This window comes from Hyperolius riggenbachi, chromosome 9 (assembly GCF_040937935.1).
Source record: "Hyperolius riggenbachi isolate aHypRig1 chromosome 9, aHypRig1.pri, whole genome shotgun sequence".
Taxonomy (NCBI): Eukaryota; Metazoa; Chordata; class Amphibia; order Anura; family Hyperoliidae; genus Hyperolius; species Hyperolius riggenbachi.
Window position 1 is genome coordinate 273,197,882 of NC_090654.1, and position 17,230 is coordinate 273,215,111.

General features: G+C 46.8%; 1 protein-coding gene across 3 annotated transcripts in view; it reads right to left on the reverse strand.

Moving 5' to 3' along the window:
* Positions 1-14,752, reverse strand: part of CCDC88C (coiled-coil domain containing 88C) — a 170,387-nt gene extending 155,635 nt beyond the window's left edge. For 2 of the 3 annotated variants that reach the window (XM_068254581.1, XM_068254583.1), the window contains exon 1: positions 14,417-14,751. In XM_068254581.1, coding sequence (XP_068110682.1) covers positions 14,417-14,476 — 60 coding nt within the window. In that variant the 5' untranslated portion in view covers positions 14,477-14,751. Of the gene's footprint in view, positions 1-14,416 lie in introns of all 3 variants that reach the window. The other variant, XM_068254580.1, reaches the window with a different exon arrangement.
* Positions 14,753-17,230: the final 2,478 nt, after the last annotated feature.

Here is a 17,230-nt window from a genome sequence, read left to right on the forward strand (position 1 = left end):
AAAAAAACAAAACAAAAAAACAAAAAAAAAAAAAACGAAATCACTCTTATGGTGCCCATACACGGTACAATAAAAAATGTTCGATTTTCCCATTTTTATTTTTTTTTTCAACTAAAATTATCTAATCGAATGAAAGGTGAAAAGAATCTTTTTTCATCAAGAAAAACTAACGATTGGCTCGTTTTTTTTTTTTGTTTTTTTTTTTCAATAAACATCCAATTGGACATGTTGGAAAAAAATCTTTATATTCGATCTAACGGAATAATCAAACAAAATGATCTAATCGAAAAAAAATTGTACCATATTGGGCACCATTAGTGTACACAAGCCCTAACAGTTTTCTGGGCTTTATAAACCATCTACAGGAATTCTAGCTACTTCCAGCCTAAGCTAATATTTACCACATAACAGGGAAACCCTCTCCATCACCGGCAGCTCTTACCTCACACCGCTCCTCATCTGAAGAGGAAAACTGTAGCCACAGGAATGCCGAGTCTGCTACAGTACCTACAGGTGGCCGAAGGCATGCTAATTTAATGCAAATTTTAAGCAAATATGTGCAGCTGAAAAATAGGCCAATCAAATGCAGCCACTGCTATTCCTACTTGTTTAGAAAACACCAGTCGTATTGCTGTCCTCTGGCTCCAGACTTGTCGGGGGGAAAATCCTGCGCAGACAGGGGTCGGGCCTAGAACTGCTCCGTCCTGAGGGCGGAGTCAGCTCTTTGTTCTGAGGAAATGACTGGCTGTTGCCTTGTCCAGCTCCTCCCCCTGGCTGAGGGTAGGATAACGGCAGGACAAGGGACATATGCTGCCCCAGTAATTGCAATGGAGAATGTGATATATGGAATTGTGTGGTTAGAAAACACTTCTACAGAAAATAAAGGAATTGAAACTGGCAACGTGGTTTAGTGGTTAATTATAAACGATTCCCACAATTTACAGTGTAGTGTATGGAGGGTGACAAGAACAGCCCTAGCACCCTCAGTACCAGGCGTACTTGGCACCTGTCTAGGCCGTGCAGGGAAGATGGTAGGCACACACGCCTTTTGGTCGTTGGCGGAGGTGCGTGCACTAATCAGTTCCTGTGCATTGGGACCCATACTAGCACATGTAACATGTATGCACAGTGCACTGCAGTGTACTTCCCAGGCTCTTTTAGGCAGGTGCTCCACCCAGCTAGTTTTGGTGAGCACCCGGCTGTTATCAGCTCACCTCCTCCTCTGCCGTAAGCAGTGTTGCGCACAGAAGCACTGGTCCAGCATTCTCTCATCTTGCCCCACCCGGCTACTATTTCATGCCACCCGGCTGGAAAAAAATTCTGGGGAGAACACTGCACTGTTTTGTACACATTGCCCTCAATTCACTAAGCTTTATCAAACGTTTGATAGTTTACCTCATGGGTAAAACCTAAATTTTTAATTCACTAAGGTGTTATTTATTGAAGGTTTTATCGATAAAACATTTGATAAATCTATTACACCTTAGTGAATTCAAAATTAGATTGTACCCATGAGGTAAATTATCAAACGTTTGATAAGGTGTTTGATAAAGCTTAGTGAATTGAGGCCTATGAGCTTCCAACTGGTCCCTTAGCCTATATAAAAATTCCACTATCCCTACATTCTCCTGCATCCAGATCAGCATTTCCTTTAGTTCATTTTAGCCTATATGTTTATGTGAAACGGAACTAAGAATTAGAGCGTGAACCTTTGGTTAGAGCACTAATACATACTGTATGTATATGTTTTCATTGCAGGCACTTGTATTGACCTGTGAAATGCGTTGTCTATCGTGCATGAATTAAAAGAAAATTACTTTTCCATGAAATAATGGTTTGTCTTTCTGAGGTCAGGAACCCACTACAAGTAGCAATTTTTTTTTAATTAGCATTTTGTAAGCGATTTCCAGCGATTTTGGTAAAGATTTTAAAAAGTGTAAGCTGTTTGCCAGGGATTGTTATAGCGATTTGTGATTAGCAATTTTAATTCTGATTGGTCATTCCAAATTATTATTATTATTTTTTCTACAGTGTGCAGTAATTCAAAATCACACACAAATCGCCATGTGTAGCGATTCATGAACAATTTGCCCGCACTTCAATACTTTACATAGGAGCGCAAACACTCTAAAAATGCTGCCTGTCCTGCGATTTGCCTAATCGCAGTCGCTCCAGTGGAATCCGTCCCATCATTTACAGTGACAGAGCGCTTAGGTAAACCGCAACAGATTGAAAATGATCCCTAATCGCTCAAAAATGTGCTCTAGTGAGTTCCAGGCCCGAGAAGGTAAGACATTACTCTTCTCATATATAAACATCTAGTACAAGGGTGTCAAACTCAAATACAAAGTGGGATGAAACTGTACACTGGGACCTAGTCGTGGGCCAACCTCAATGTCTACTGGTCACCTTCCTTCCTTCCTTAAAATGTTCTCTGGTGTCTAGTGGTCCTCTCTCCCCTATACAGTTCCCTGGTGTCTAGTGGTCCTCCTTCCCCTATACAGTTCCCTGGTGTCTAGTGCTTTACTCCACCCTCCCAATAGGACTTCCCTGGTGTTCTAGGCCTTCACCTCCAATATAGTTTCCCTGGTGGTCTAGAGTGGGCCAAACATAACGCAAAGTGGGGAAGCCACTTGAGGGCCAAATTGAATGGCTCTGAGGGCCAAATTTGGCCCACGGGCCGGAGTTTGACATGTTTGAACTAGTAGCATCATATCAACAAGGGCGCCGCCACCAGCCAGTGTTTTTTAGTATAAATATAAGAGTCATTTTGCCACTTTGACTGCTAGTGAGTGCGGCTTTGGGTCGCCATGTTAGGATAATTTGAGGATTGCAATTTTCCCACTTCTGTAAAAAACAAACACAAAACGGATTTCCTCTAATAAATCTGGTGATCTGGAGTGAAAAAGTGTAGAAGAAAAGGCGCAGAAGTTTTTCAGTATTTCAGCTGCGCTGTGGAGCGGGCCTGGAAGTGGGACACAGGAGGATTTGTATGCAGAAGACGGGCCATTGCGTAAGATCTGATGGGACTCGAGCTCGGCCCACAACACATTGTGAAGACAAAAGCTGGAAGATGAGACGAGCGTTATTGTGACCACGATCCGAGCTGAGACAAAAGCCCAGAGGGCAGTTCCACCTCCCTGAGCCTGCCCAGCCCCCCCCCCCCTCCCATCTCCAGAGACCGTTACCCTCACAGCACCTGTCAGAGTGACAGCGACAGCCAGGCCCAACACATACAGCAAGACGTCGCCAGTCCATTAATAGGATGTCTCCACAGGCGCATAACATATGGGGCATTCACATGCAGATTTACATCCCACGCTGTGTGGCCAAAAACTCTTTCATGTGCCCAAAATGGCAACTTAAAGGGTAACTCCAGAATTGTCAAAACAAAGCTATTTTTAGTAAAGGGCACCCTCAGTAATACTTCTCCAAATAGAAGAAAAAAAAAAGTGCCGTTTACTTTCTGTGCTTCCTAATACGGCCGAAACAGGACATCGCAAAATTCAAATTCCTGCATGGTGGGAGGGGACTGCGCTTTGTCATCTGTCCCGCCCACTTTACTACAGTCATCAGGCACTCTCTGGCTGCAATTCATAAGAAGGCTTGATTCACACATAAAAATGTGTCCAGTCCTGTCAGTTTCTTACAGCTGACAGTTTTGTATGTGTTCACAAATAAATCTGTACATTTCCAGTCCTGTCAGTTTTGTATCGGTTTTCTATGGGTGAGCTCACACATAAAAGTTGTACTGTTCCAATCCTGTCAGGTAAAACTGATAGACAACTGATGCAAAACTAACAGGTCTGGACCAGAAAATCTATGTGAAACCAGTGTCACCATCCCATAACGATCCCGCAAACCTGATTGAACGCCTGCACCTGAGGAAAATATTGTACCGATAACAGGCACCTTCGGCATACATTTTAAATGCCTGATCATACATGGATAAACTAACCGAAATCGATTAAAAGCTGATCAACCAGGAATTTTGGAGAACTATTTAAAGCGGACCTAACGTCAGAACTTTCCAGTGCTCATCTGCGTTCTGAGCCAAAAGGAACCGGTGAGCGGATCCGGATGGCTCAGTCCGTGGCCCGGTTCAGATAGTGAAAACGGATCTGATCAATCATTGATCGGATCCGTTTTCACTCAGCAATACATACCTAATCTTCCGTAGCAGCCGGGGGTTGAGGCTTCCTCTTCTACCGCTGTGACTCCACAGCGCCTCATGTGACTAGTCACATGACGCGGAAGACGACGGAAGCCTCTACCGCTGGCTGCTACGGAAGATTTGATATGTATAAACCCTCCCTCACCCACCCGCCCAGCTGCTGCATCCTCCCCTCACGTCGCTAGATTCACATCGGCCCATGCGCCCATCCCCCCCCCCCCCCCCCCCCCCGTGGAACGTTCCCCTCTACAACTGCACTCATGTTTATGACTGTTTATGACCGACGTCACAGCAGTGGCTGGGTAGTGTATTGGTTAAGGGCTCTGCCTCAGGAGACCTGGGTTCAAATCTCGGCTCTTCCTGTTCAGTAAGCAGACACCTATTCAGTAAGGAGTCCTTGGGCTAGACGCCTGTGCTCTAGTCAATGCAGCTCTGGCGCTAAAAGTCCGCCTGGAGAAAAGTGCAATATAAATGTGTTTCGTCTAGTCACTGCAAAGACCTCTCGGGTAGCAAAGCCAGCCATACGCAAGCCAATACCGGCACAAACCAGCAAGAGATCAATCACTTCCCAGACGGACATAAATTGGAGAACAACAATTGAGCTGCCCATACCAAAAAAACTGCCCAGAGCAAAAACCTGATTGCTAACTAACCCGTACCATGCAAAGCCGGGCTACGCATTCATTGCTCCTCCCCGCCAATCATACACTCTGAAATCAATCCAAAGATTAGCACTCGGGCATGCAGAGGTTAATAGATCACTAACAGATTTAAATAATGCAAAAATATATATAGCTCTCTCGTATGGCACCAAGGGATGGTCAATGCAAATACCTTCGAGCTGATGCAAATTTATGCAGTTTCAAAACGGATGTAAGCCAACTGCTGCTGTATTTGATTGGTCCATTTCCAAGCTGCATGAATTGAACAATCAGCATAACATTTGCATCTACTCAGAATTCTTAGCATCCTATGATCGTCTGTAGAGCTACGTACACACATACGAAAACGATTGTTCGTTGTGAACGACGAAGGATCTTAATTGACGAAAGAACGACCTAGCTTTTAAAGGTGTGTAACGATCTGATCGTTTGTTAACGAACGATCCGGAACAACATCACATACTGTTCCAGGAAGTTACATCATAGCAAGTTCCGCCCGCACGTAACGAACGGTTCAAAACGTACGTTACACTGTAAAACTAACGTTACGCATATGACATAACTAAATTTCTATTTCATATTGTCGGTATGTAGTAGAGCATCTAGATAATATAGTGTTGACAAAACATACAAAAATACACTTTGTCCTGTTAACCTCTTGCCGACCGCGTCACGCCGGCAGGCGTGGCCGCGGCGGCAGCCCCAGGACCGCCTAACGCCAATTGGCGTAAAGTCCTGGGGCTCTGTTTTGCAGGAGATCGCGCGCAGGCTGCGCGCGCATCTCCTGCTTGGGGGGCGGAGCTCCGTCCCGCCTTCAGTCTCCAAGCGGCTATTGCCGCTCGGGAGACTGTTAGACGGCGTGATCGCCATCTATTTACTCTGTGCAGCGCTGCGATCAGCAGCAGCGCTGCACTGGGGACAAGAGAGCGATCGGCTCTCATAGGCAGAAGCCTATGACAGCCGATCGCCGTAATTGGCCGGCTGTGGGGAGGGAGGGAGCGAGGGAGGGAAGGGATTTAAAAGGAAGAGGGTTTTTTTTTTTTTTTTTTTTTTTTTTTTTTTTTTAAACGGCAACACATATATTTATTAAAAAAAAAAAAATTAACATGGGGGGAGCGATCAGACCCCACCAACAGAGAGCTCTGTTGGTGGGGAGAAAAGGGGGGGGGGGGAAATCACTCGTGTGCTGTGTTGCGCGTCCCTGCAGCTTGGCCTTAAAGCTGCAGTGGCCTTTTAAATTAAAAATTGCCTGGTCACTAGGGGGGTTTAGCCCTGCAGTCCTCAAGAGGTTAAAATAAAAATTATAGTATAATCAGGTAGTATACAACGCGTCCCTGGGCACAATCATAGAACGAACGTTAAAAATTTAATGTAATGCTGTGACTATAAAACGAAGTGCGCATGTCTTGCCTACTCCGAACGACCGTTTAACGATGTACTACTTTTGCTAACGATTATCGTTTAAAAAAATCCGCCAAGGCAGATCTTTCGTTTTTTTAACAATCTAGCTCGTCCAGCGTTTGACTTAATGATTGGCTTTTTTTTTTAAACGATCGTCGTTGGAAATGATCGGGGAACGATAGTTTCAAACGACTACAGTCGCATGTTTGTACGCACCTTAGAGGTGGCCATACATCTGGCGGTGATGAGCAGATTTGATCAAGAGACAGATTGCTGTCAGATGGAATCTGATTAGAGAAAGATCTATCAGCTACCCATACACCGCAGGCCGATTCCTGATCCATTGCAGCATAAAATGTTGTGCGAATCGGCCCAGTGGCGCTGCCTCATCTCCCACTAGTGTAAAACATGCCCCACCCCACCCTGCACGTGTGTGATGTCACCCACGCTCCCATGTTACGCCGCCACGTGGGGCGCATGTATGTGAGGTAGTGCAGACACGGAGCCAGCGGTAGATGGTGGCAGGGAAAGTGTTCATGTACAGGGCACATCATAATATTGCATATATATACAGCGCACCCAATCGAGCAAGTCAGCCCATCTTGCAGCTTGTCCGATCGATGCATTGGACCAATTTCAGCGCGACATTGGTTGCATAGTCATTCGGACTTGCTCCTGGTGCCACCGATTTTCATCCGATAATCGAATCGGATAGTCGCCTGCTGTACTGTATGGCCACCTTAAGTGGCCTCTAAAGGGAACCTGACCTGAGGGAGATAGGGAGGCTGCTATAGTCATTTCCTTTTAAACAATACCAGTTGCCTGGCAGTCCTGCTGGTATAGCATACCGTTAATCCAGTCAGACTTTAGTCAGAAACAGGGTCTATGGCTTAAAGTATTAGAAACAGGGGGGGACCAGCAGGACAACCGAGCAATGTGCATTATTTAAAAAGAAATGTGTCAGCCTCCATATCCCTCTCAGGTTCTCTTTAAGATGTAAATGTGTCAGCAGCCTCTAGTGAAAACCGCATGTCAGCAAAAGAATGTCAGCAATATATGAGTAAGGTCTGCAGGCATCTGTGTATACACACACAGAGGCGCTGGGTGTATTACACGCCTGCAGAGGTTATATGCTCCTACCTAATTGCCTGATGAAGCAGGATCACACCTGTGAAACGCGTTGCACAAATTCAGGAGTGTGTAAAATAAAATTTTATCGACTGTCAAAATCTGTGCTTTGTGAGTATTACTTAGTTACTCTAAATATTTCAACATTTACAGTACTTGCTGCACTATATTGGGCTCTCAGTGTCTCTTTTTTTATATTTACCTTTTTTTTTTTTTTTTTTTTTATAATATATGATTAACGATCACATCAGACTGGGCTTAGATATGGAGAGCGGCGTTTCCCTTTAAGCAGGCTGGTATTTCAGCTGTGTGGCCATGTTGGCGAGGAGGGGGAGGAGAATAATGAATAGTTGATTTGATCCTGGGAGAGCTGAGATCACAAGCTGTAAGCTGATCCGCTATTTGTGCTCTCAGTAATGAAGTGTTTCAGATTACAGTGGAGCGACCTGGTTCACACACTTGCCGCACCCACGCAGGCACGCAACCGTGCCCTCAGCAGCTCCTATACCAGGAGACACCAACACCCCACGCAGGCACGCAACTAACCCCTCTGCAGCTCCTATACCAGGAAACCCCAACACCCCACGCAGGCACGCAACTAACCCCTCTGCAGCTCCTATACCAGGAAACCCCAACACCCCACGCAGGCACGCAACTACCCCTCTGCAGCTCCTATACCAGGAAACACCAGCACCCCACGCAGGCACGCAACTAACCCCTCTGCAGCTCCTATACCAGGAAACCCCAACACCCCACGCAGGCACGCAACTAACCCCTCTGCAGCTCCTATACCAGGAAACCCCAACACCCCACGCAGGCACGCAACTACCCCTCTGCAGCTCCTATACCAGGAAACACCAGCACCCCACGCAGGCACGCAACTAACCCCTCTGCAGCTCCTATACCAGGAAACCCCAACACCCCACGCTGGCACGCAACTAACCCCTCTGCAGCTCCTATACCAGGAAACCCCAACACCCCACGCAGGCACGCAACTAACCCCTCTGCAGCTCCTATACCAGGAAACACCAACACCCCACGCAGGCACACAACTACCCCTCTGCAGCTCCTATACCAGGAAACACCAACACCCCATGCAGGCACACAACTACCCCTCTGCAGCTCCTATACCAGGAAACACCAACACCCCATGCAGGCACGCAACTAACCCCTCTGCAGCTCCTATACCAGGAAACCCCAACACCCCACACAGGCACGCAACTACCACTCTACAGCTCCTATACCAGGAGACATCAACACCCCACGCAGGCACGCAACTAACCCCTCTGCAGCTCCTATACCAGGAAACCCCAACACCCCACGCAGGCACGCAACTAACCCCTCTGCAGCTCCTATACCAGGAAACCCCAACACCCCACGCAGGCACGCAACTAACCCCTCTGCAGCTCCTATACCAGGAAACCCCAACACCCCACGCAGGCACGCAACTAACCTCTCTGCAGCTCCTATACCAGGAAACCCCAACACCCCACGCAGGCACGCAACTAACCCCTCTGCAGCTCCTATACCAGGAAACACCAACACCCCACGCAGGCACGCAACTAACCCCTCTGCAGCTCCTATACCAGGAAACACCCCACGCAGGCACGCAACTAACCCCTCTGCAGCTCCAATACCAGGAAACACCAACACCCCACGCAGGCACGCAACTAACCCCTCTGCAGCTCCTATACCAGGAAACACCAACACCCCACACAGGCACGCAACTAACCCCTCTGCAGCTCCTATACCAGGAAACACCAACACCCCACGCAGGCACGCAACTAACCCCTCTGCAGCTCCTATACCAGGAAACACCAACACCCCACGCAGGCACGCAACTAACCCCTCTGCAGCTCCTATACCAGGAAACCCCAACACCCCACGCAGGCACGCAACTACCCCTCTGCAGCTCCTATACCAGGAAACACCAACACCCCACGCAGGCACGCAACTAACCCCTCTGCAGCTCCTATACCAGGAAACCCCAACACCCCACGCAGGCACGCAACTAACCCCTCTGCAGCTCCTATACCAGGAAACACTAACACCCCACGCAGGCACGCAACTAACCCCTCTGCAGCTCCTATACCAGGAAACACCAGCACCCCACGCAGGCACGCAACTAACCCCTCTGCAGCTCCTATACCAGGAAACCCCAACACCCCACAGACAGATCCGCAGGACTGCCTGGCCAATCGCAATCAGCAAAGAAAGAGATGCTTCCTGTCCTGCTACTCAACCAACACAACATTTACCTGATGGACCCAATGTCACCATGTGGCTCATGTGCAAGTTTAAAGTGGACCTGAACTCTTGCAGAGGACAGAAGCAAAACTGAGAGAAATGCGCCCTGTATGTAGAGAGTTTAGCCTGTCCAATCCCCCCCTCATTTGTGACTAATCACAACTGTAATTTGATCTCTCCTCTACCATAGCAGAGCAGCTAATTTATAAACACAGGAAGTTAGACACTGCAGACTTATTGCAGGATTTGTATCAGCTGTAACAATGAAATGTTTTTCTGTAAAGGTTATTATGCTGCTGCTTATCTTTTAGAGCAGAGAGGACGTTCTGAGTTCACGTCCGGTTTAATGCAAATTGGGCATCGGACCAATCATAATTGGCAGATTGTGCATTTGGCCCAACTGCAAGCGGCATACAATGTTCTTTACATCTGCAGGCTTTAAGTCTGGTACACACTTTCAGTTATGATTGGCCAACCACTGACCAATTTTACCAGCTCCATGTAGTAGTATGAGGGCTTACCTACACAATCTGGTCATAGTATCCAATATCTGTTAACCCTCATACTACATGGAGGTGGCAAAATTGGTCGGTGATTGGCCAATCATAACTGAAAGTGTGTACCAAGCTTAATGCCTGGTACACATTATCCAATTCTGATCGGCCAATTTTACCACCTGCATGTTATATGAGAGCTTACAACACACCGTTCATAATAAAATCTGCTGACCCTCAGACTACATAGAGGTGGTAAAATGGATAAATTATTGGACAATCAAAATTGGGTGTGCGTACCACACTTAAGATTCTTTTGATACTTCAAACACATATTGGTCAAAAAGGCACCAGTTTTTGATACAATTTCATTCAATTCAATCCAATGGTCAATCGAAGGTTTAATCCAGAGTACAGAAGTACAATGATTTGCTGACCCTTCATTCATCCTTTCATTGGAAAAAATGGCCCCCAAACTCCGGCCCGCGGGCTCAGAGCCTTCAAATTTGGCCCTCGAGGGGTTTCCCCACTTTGCATTATGTTTGGCCCACTCTAGACCACCAAGGAAGCTACATTGGAGGTGAAGCCCTAGATCAGGAAAGCCATATGGGGGAGATGGGCGAAATAACCAACACTATAGAATTTTATAGGGGGGGGGGGGGGGGGGGTCTCTGGACACCAGGGAACTGTATAGGGGAGGGAGGACCACTAGACACCAGGGAACTGTATAGGAGCTGAAGGGGGGCCATTAAACCCCTGGGAACTTTATATGGGAGGGAGGTGGCCAGTAGACATGGAGGTTGACCTGTGACTAGGTCCCAGTGTATATTTCAGCCTACGTTGTATTTGAGTTTGACACCCCTGCCCTAAATCGATTGGAAATTGATGGATCAGGAATGTTGCAGGAGCTCACATCGATAACGACCACCACCTCTGCTGACAATCTAGCATGTATACAGCGGACCTCAATGCCCACCAACCAGCGATCAAACTGGCCAATTAATTCAGTCGAGAGCGTTGTTCTGCCCACTCACCCAGTCCACTGTGTGACATCACTCTCTAACCTCTGATATATCCCCCTGCATAGCAACACAACGCATCGTTTGCAATATGGCCCAATGATCGAATGCAGATTCCCGCCGCACGCCATGCCTTGCACATGTGTATGAGGGTTAATGTTCCTACCACAATTTAAAGTATAGAGTCTTGTACATACATCCAATTTTGATTGGCCAATTTTACTACTTCCATGTAGTTTGAGAATTTACCTAACCAATGAACTCTATGCACAAAACTTCTAAATGATTTATCACTTAAAGGTGGCCATACACTGATAAGGTGGCCATACACTTATAGATTTGCAGCAGATTCAACCATCAGATAGATTTCTGGCAGATGCCTGTCAAGTTGAATCTGACAGGAATCTGATGTGTGCCACACACTAGTAACAGATTTCCAATAGATTTCAGAATGAAAACTATTGGAAAAATCGATCTAAATGCATTAATGGACCATTAGATCCAATGCAACTCCATGGGCCATCGATCTGCTGCCAGCAACAGATCAACCTAGATTTTCCATCCTGTCAGATAGATCAAATCGATCTAAATCGGCCGCAAATCAATCGATTCTATAGAATCGATCGATGGAATCAACCAGTGTATGGGCCCCTTAAAGAGACTCTGTAACATCAAAAAGATCCCCGAGGGTACTCACCTCGGGTGGGGGAAGCCTCCGGATCCTAATGAGGCTTCCCACGCCGTCCTCTGTCCCACGGGGGTCTCGCTGCAGCCCTCCGAACAGCCGGCGACAGACCCGACTGTTAGTTCAATATTTACCTTTGCTGGCTCCAGCGGGGGCGCTGTGGCTGCTTTCGGCTCCGAACTACACGGAAATACCCGATCTCAGTCGGGTCCGCTCTACTGCGCAGGCGCCGGAAACTTGCGCCTGCGCAGTAGAGAAGACCCGACGGTGATCGGATATTTCCGCCTACTTCGGAGCCGACAGCCGTCAGAGCGCCTGCGCAGGAGCCGGGAAGGTAAATATTGACGTCATCTTTCACGGAGGGCTGCAGCGAGACCCCTGAGGGACGGAGGACGGCGTGGGAAGCCTCATTAGGATCCTGAGGCTTCCCCCACCCGAGGTGAGTACCCCCCAGGGGATCTTTTGACGTTAGGTTCTTTTTATAACTTAAAGAGGATCTGTAACGTCAAAAGATCCCCTGGGGGGTACTCACCTCGGGTGGGGGAAGCCTCAGGATCCTAATGAGGCTTCCCACGCCGTCCTCCGTCCCTCAGGGGTCTCGCTGCAGCCCTCCGTGAAAGATGACGTCAATATTTACCTTCCCGGCTCCTGCGCAGGCGCTCTGACGGCTGTCGGCTCCGAAGTAGGCGGAAATACCCGATCGCCGTCGGGTCTGCTCTACTGCGCAGGCGCAAGTTTCCGGCGCCTGCGCAGTAGAGCGGACCCGACTGAGATTGGGTATTTCCGTGTAGTTCGGAGCCGAAAGCAGCCACAGCGCCCCCGCTGGAGCCAGCAAAGGGAAATATTGAACTGACAGTCGGGTCTGTCGCCGGCTGTTCGGAGGGCTGCAGCGAGACCCCCGTGGGACAGAGGACGGCGTGGGAAGCCTCATTAGGATCCTGAGGCTTCCCCCACCCGAGGTGAGTACCCCCCAGGGGATCTTTTGACGTTACAGATCCTCTTTAAGTTATAAAAAGAACCTTTCAGCTCATTTACAAGCAAAATAATCACTCAAAGAAAGTTATTCCTGATTAACTTCATTTCAATATTACTTTTATTATTCTATATTTTTGCTCTTTTGCTATTTTTGAAACATACATAAGGTGCAAACAGAGGAAAATAGGTGAAAAAGCATTGAGAATCATGCCCTATCTGTCCAATACATTCAAAATCTGTTGGCCCTCACACTAGTCATAGTAAAAATGGCCAATCACATATTTTGGTTGGTTATGTAGCCCCCTCATATCACATAGAAGTGGTAAGATTGTATCATAAGTGGAAACATTCAAATGCCTGCCACAGCCCTGGACGGTCAATATTTTCCAGCACGTCTGATCTGCTTCTGCTCGAGAAAGGGATCGATTTTGAGATCAGCACTGCACAAAATTGTTTTCTCAATGGGAAGCCGATCGGACATGCTGGATATTATGGTATGACAAGAAATTTCTCGTCGATCGGGTGGGGAAATTGCCCGGTGTGTTCCAGGCATTAGGGCGAACAGTTAACTCATCAGTATGCATTTGGGATTTGAAAGGAGGAGATAGTTGACCAGACTAGCCACCATGCCACCCACACTTGCCACGTGAGCTTACAGTCATTTCAGGAAGCTACGCTTTGAAATGCAAATATATCGTTTCGTGATAACATTGTATTAAAAAAAACAAAAAAAACTCATGCAGTACTGATATAGGGTTACTCAATATTTTGTAACAAAAGCAGAATTCGAATTTTAATAAACGGACATCGCTGGACAGCAGAGCTGACACTCTGACGTAACAGGCTGCAACAGCCTCGCACGTCGACAAGGTGTTAAACAAAAAGCGATTGAGCGTACCGATAGGTTAAACTTGCGCCCCAGGCTGTCTGCGACATCCTAACAGCGACATACATCTATTCTCACTTCTAAACAATGTTATGTTCTGCTGTCCTCTTCCTACAGGAAGTCATAGAACTTACAAGGGTATTATCACCTACTTGTTACAAAGAGGCTGGGGTGAGAAGGAGAAGGGGGGTTATATTAAGGGGTGGCTTAGTCAATTAAGCTGAACAAATCTCCCTGCAGAATCTGCAGACTGGGGCAGTTTCCTCTCCAGCAGAGAGGAGAAGGGATCCTCCTATTGCTTGGAGGGAGCATGGTGCTTGCAGGTGGTCTGATCAAGGGACTGCTTGACTCATTTTACAGATAAGCCCTGGTATTTGCATACTGACAATTCTCCAGCTCCCTGCCGCACAAAGCAGCTTCTGCATTTAATTCTAATAAACTTTACAAGAAAAAAAAAGTTTTGTACAAAGTTTTTAGAACTTTTTCTTGATAGTTATGTTGTATATAGTTATGTTACAGATTACCCACAGTGAGTCTCTGAGGTCTCCTGCTCTTTACACCTCACTGCATGTGACAGCAGAAGAACTACAAATACCAGGTGCCTCTTCCAGGCATGCAGGTACTTGTAGTTCTACAACAGCTAGAAAGTCTTGAAGGCATTGAGGTTACACTGTAATAAAGTTGAATACCTCTAAATTAATAAATAAATGAGAAGTTATACCCTATAGCAGAGATCAGCACTTACCCAGGTGACCAGTGGGCTGTCCAGGAACATGTCCATGAGTTGGGAGATAGTTATATCCATGCTGAGTCCTGGGCTGGAGGTTAGTGGTGGTAGTAGTAGTGGTGCTATGAGAGAGGAGAGCCCATGTTGTCTCCTGGGAAGAGATCAGTGCTGAGAACTGAACAATGAGAGTCTCATCTCCGCAGGGGGGAGAAGCAGCTCATCACACCCCTCCACCCCCCTCACACCCTCCCCCACCCAACTCAGTGTCAGTGAGATCCCATGCCTAGGCACTGCCAGACCCCCTGCACTGTCCTCACATGCAGCACCACCAGTCCTGCCTGACCCCTCCACTGCAACGTGCAGCTCCTAGTGCAAGCAGCAACTGTGCAAACAGCCCCCAGCCACACAACAGGCACAGCTCTCAGCCAATGGGCGGGCAGAGGGGGGGGGGGGGGGGGCAGGAGGGGTGCAGCCTCAGCCAATCACCGGCTGAAAGTGCGCGGCTGGCCTCTGAACAAAAGCTTACGAGAGGAGCGCTTGGCTGCACCTGTCTGTCTGAGCTATGAAGCGTAAAGAGTGGAAGCGGGGCATGCTGGGATTTGTAGTGCCTCTTAACTGCAGAGCTAGATTTAAAGAGGACAAAAAGTGATCCTTCCATCCCTAAATACTCTGGATGAACCTCCAGATTAAAATTCTACTCAGCAGCACTGAAAAGGCTTGGTGTTTCTTTAACAGTTTCACAGCATCAGAACTTTGTTTTTCTTACCCAATCATTTTTAGCTGCACAGAAGAAAACTGCCCGGGCATTTTTCCCCTGATGCTGTGCAAAGCATGATGGGATTTCTGAAGTTGTTCTCGTTCTGCTGTTTTGGTGCAATTTTTTTTTTTTTTTTTTTTTTTTTTTTTTTACTTTTGAATTTGAGATTTAAAGTGTGCAGCTGGGAGGGGTTATCAGGACACAAGACAGCTGGAACTGTGTCTCATGCTCCCTGTCACCTCCTTTCAACCAAAAAGATGGCTGCCCCATGACAAAGATGGCTGCCCCCATGAAATCACAAACATTTGTCTGTTCTTTTAAAACAGGGTGGGTAAGAGATTATATTACCTATGTATTTTAATTAACATAACTAATGTAACTTAGTGACAGTATGTTTGTTTAGGCTGAGGTTCGCCTTTTAAATGACCAGAATCCTTCCTCAGCCATCCCTTGCAAATATTTTGTATATACTGCTCATGTTTGTGTGGGTATCTTTAGACTGCCTTCAGCTGTGAACAGGTAGGATTTTTAGCTGCAGAAGCCCTGTTTGATACTAGAAAGGCCACATATTTGGGCGCTCGGTTTATGAACCTACCAGATGGTACATTCAGATCTGTCACAGAGAAACTAGACAGTGTTATTCAGGACAAGTTCTGAGTCATTATTGTCACTTATTATGGGACTTTCCCCACATCTATGATTCTCTGCAAGATCTGGAAATTGTTAGGTAGGGTCTCCCCCAAGTGGATGACATATTAGGCTGTACAGTCAACCTTGTTTACACTAAGGCCCCATTAACATCTAAAATCACTAAACGCTAGCAATTAGCATTAGCGTTTCAGCGGGTGATTTTTAATCACTGGACAAATTAGCGTTTTGGGAGCGATTGCGATTAGCGGTTCTATGAATGCTAATCGTGATTGCTCCAGAATCACCGGCAAACCGCTGCAGGTAACGCATTTGCGATTAGCGATAATCGCAAAACGCCCATGAGAGCAGTGAGAACACTGCCATAGGGTACAATAGGACTAGCGCTTTTAAAAGCCTCTAGCGCAGGGGTAGGGAACCTTTTTGGCCGAGAGAGCCATAAACACGACATATTTTAAAATTAAATTCTGTGAGAGCCATACAATATGTTTAAAACTAAATACAAGGTAATGTGTAAATTTTATGCAAAACAAACACTTTTAAAGTACAATAAGTGTCTGCATTCTTTTTAATAACGTTATGCAGTTGCTAATGGAAATTAATCATAAAGTGGGCAGCATTTCATCATAAAATTGTAAAGTGGGGAGCATTTCACCATAAAATAATCGTACAGTGGCCAGCATTCACCAGTAAATAATGGGTGCGGCAGGTCAGGGTGTGGAGAGGTAGGTCAAGGTGCTGGGTGGGCAGGTGAGGTGCACAATAGTCCACTCCACAAAATGCAATCTCATCGGCAGAAGATTTCCCCACAAATGCAAGCTCATTGACAGATTTCCCCACAAATGCAAGCTCATTGGCAGATTTCCCCACAAATGCAAGCTCATTGGCAGATTTCCCCACAAATGCAAGCTCATTGGCAGATTTCCCCACAAATGCAAGCTCATTGGCAGATTTCCCCACAAATGCAAGCTCATTGGCAGATTTCCCCACAAATGCAAGCTCATTGGCAGATTTCCCCACAAATGCAAGCTCATTGACAGATTTCCCAAAAAATGCAAGCTCATTGGCAGATTTCCCCACAAATGCAAGCTCATTGGCAGATTTCCCCACAAATGCAAGCTCATTGGCAGATTTCCCCACAAATGCAAGCTCATTGGCAGATTTCCCCACAAATGCAAGCTCATTGGCAGATTTCCCCACAAATGCAAGCTCATTGGCAGATTTCCCCACAAATGCAAGCTCATTGACAGATTTCCCAAAAAATGCAAGCTCATTGGCAGATTTCCCCAAAAATGCAAGCTCATTGGCAGATTTCCCCACAAATGCAAGCTCATTGGCAGATTTCCCCACAAATGCAAGCTCATTGGCAGATTTCCCCACAAATGCAAGCTCATTGGCAGATTTCCCCACAAATGCAAGCTCATTGG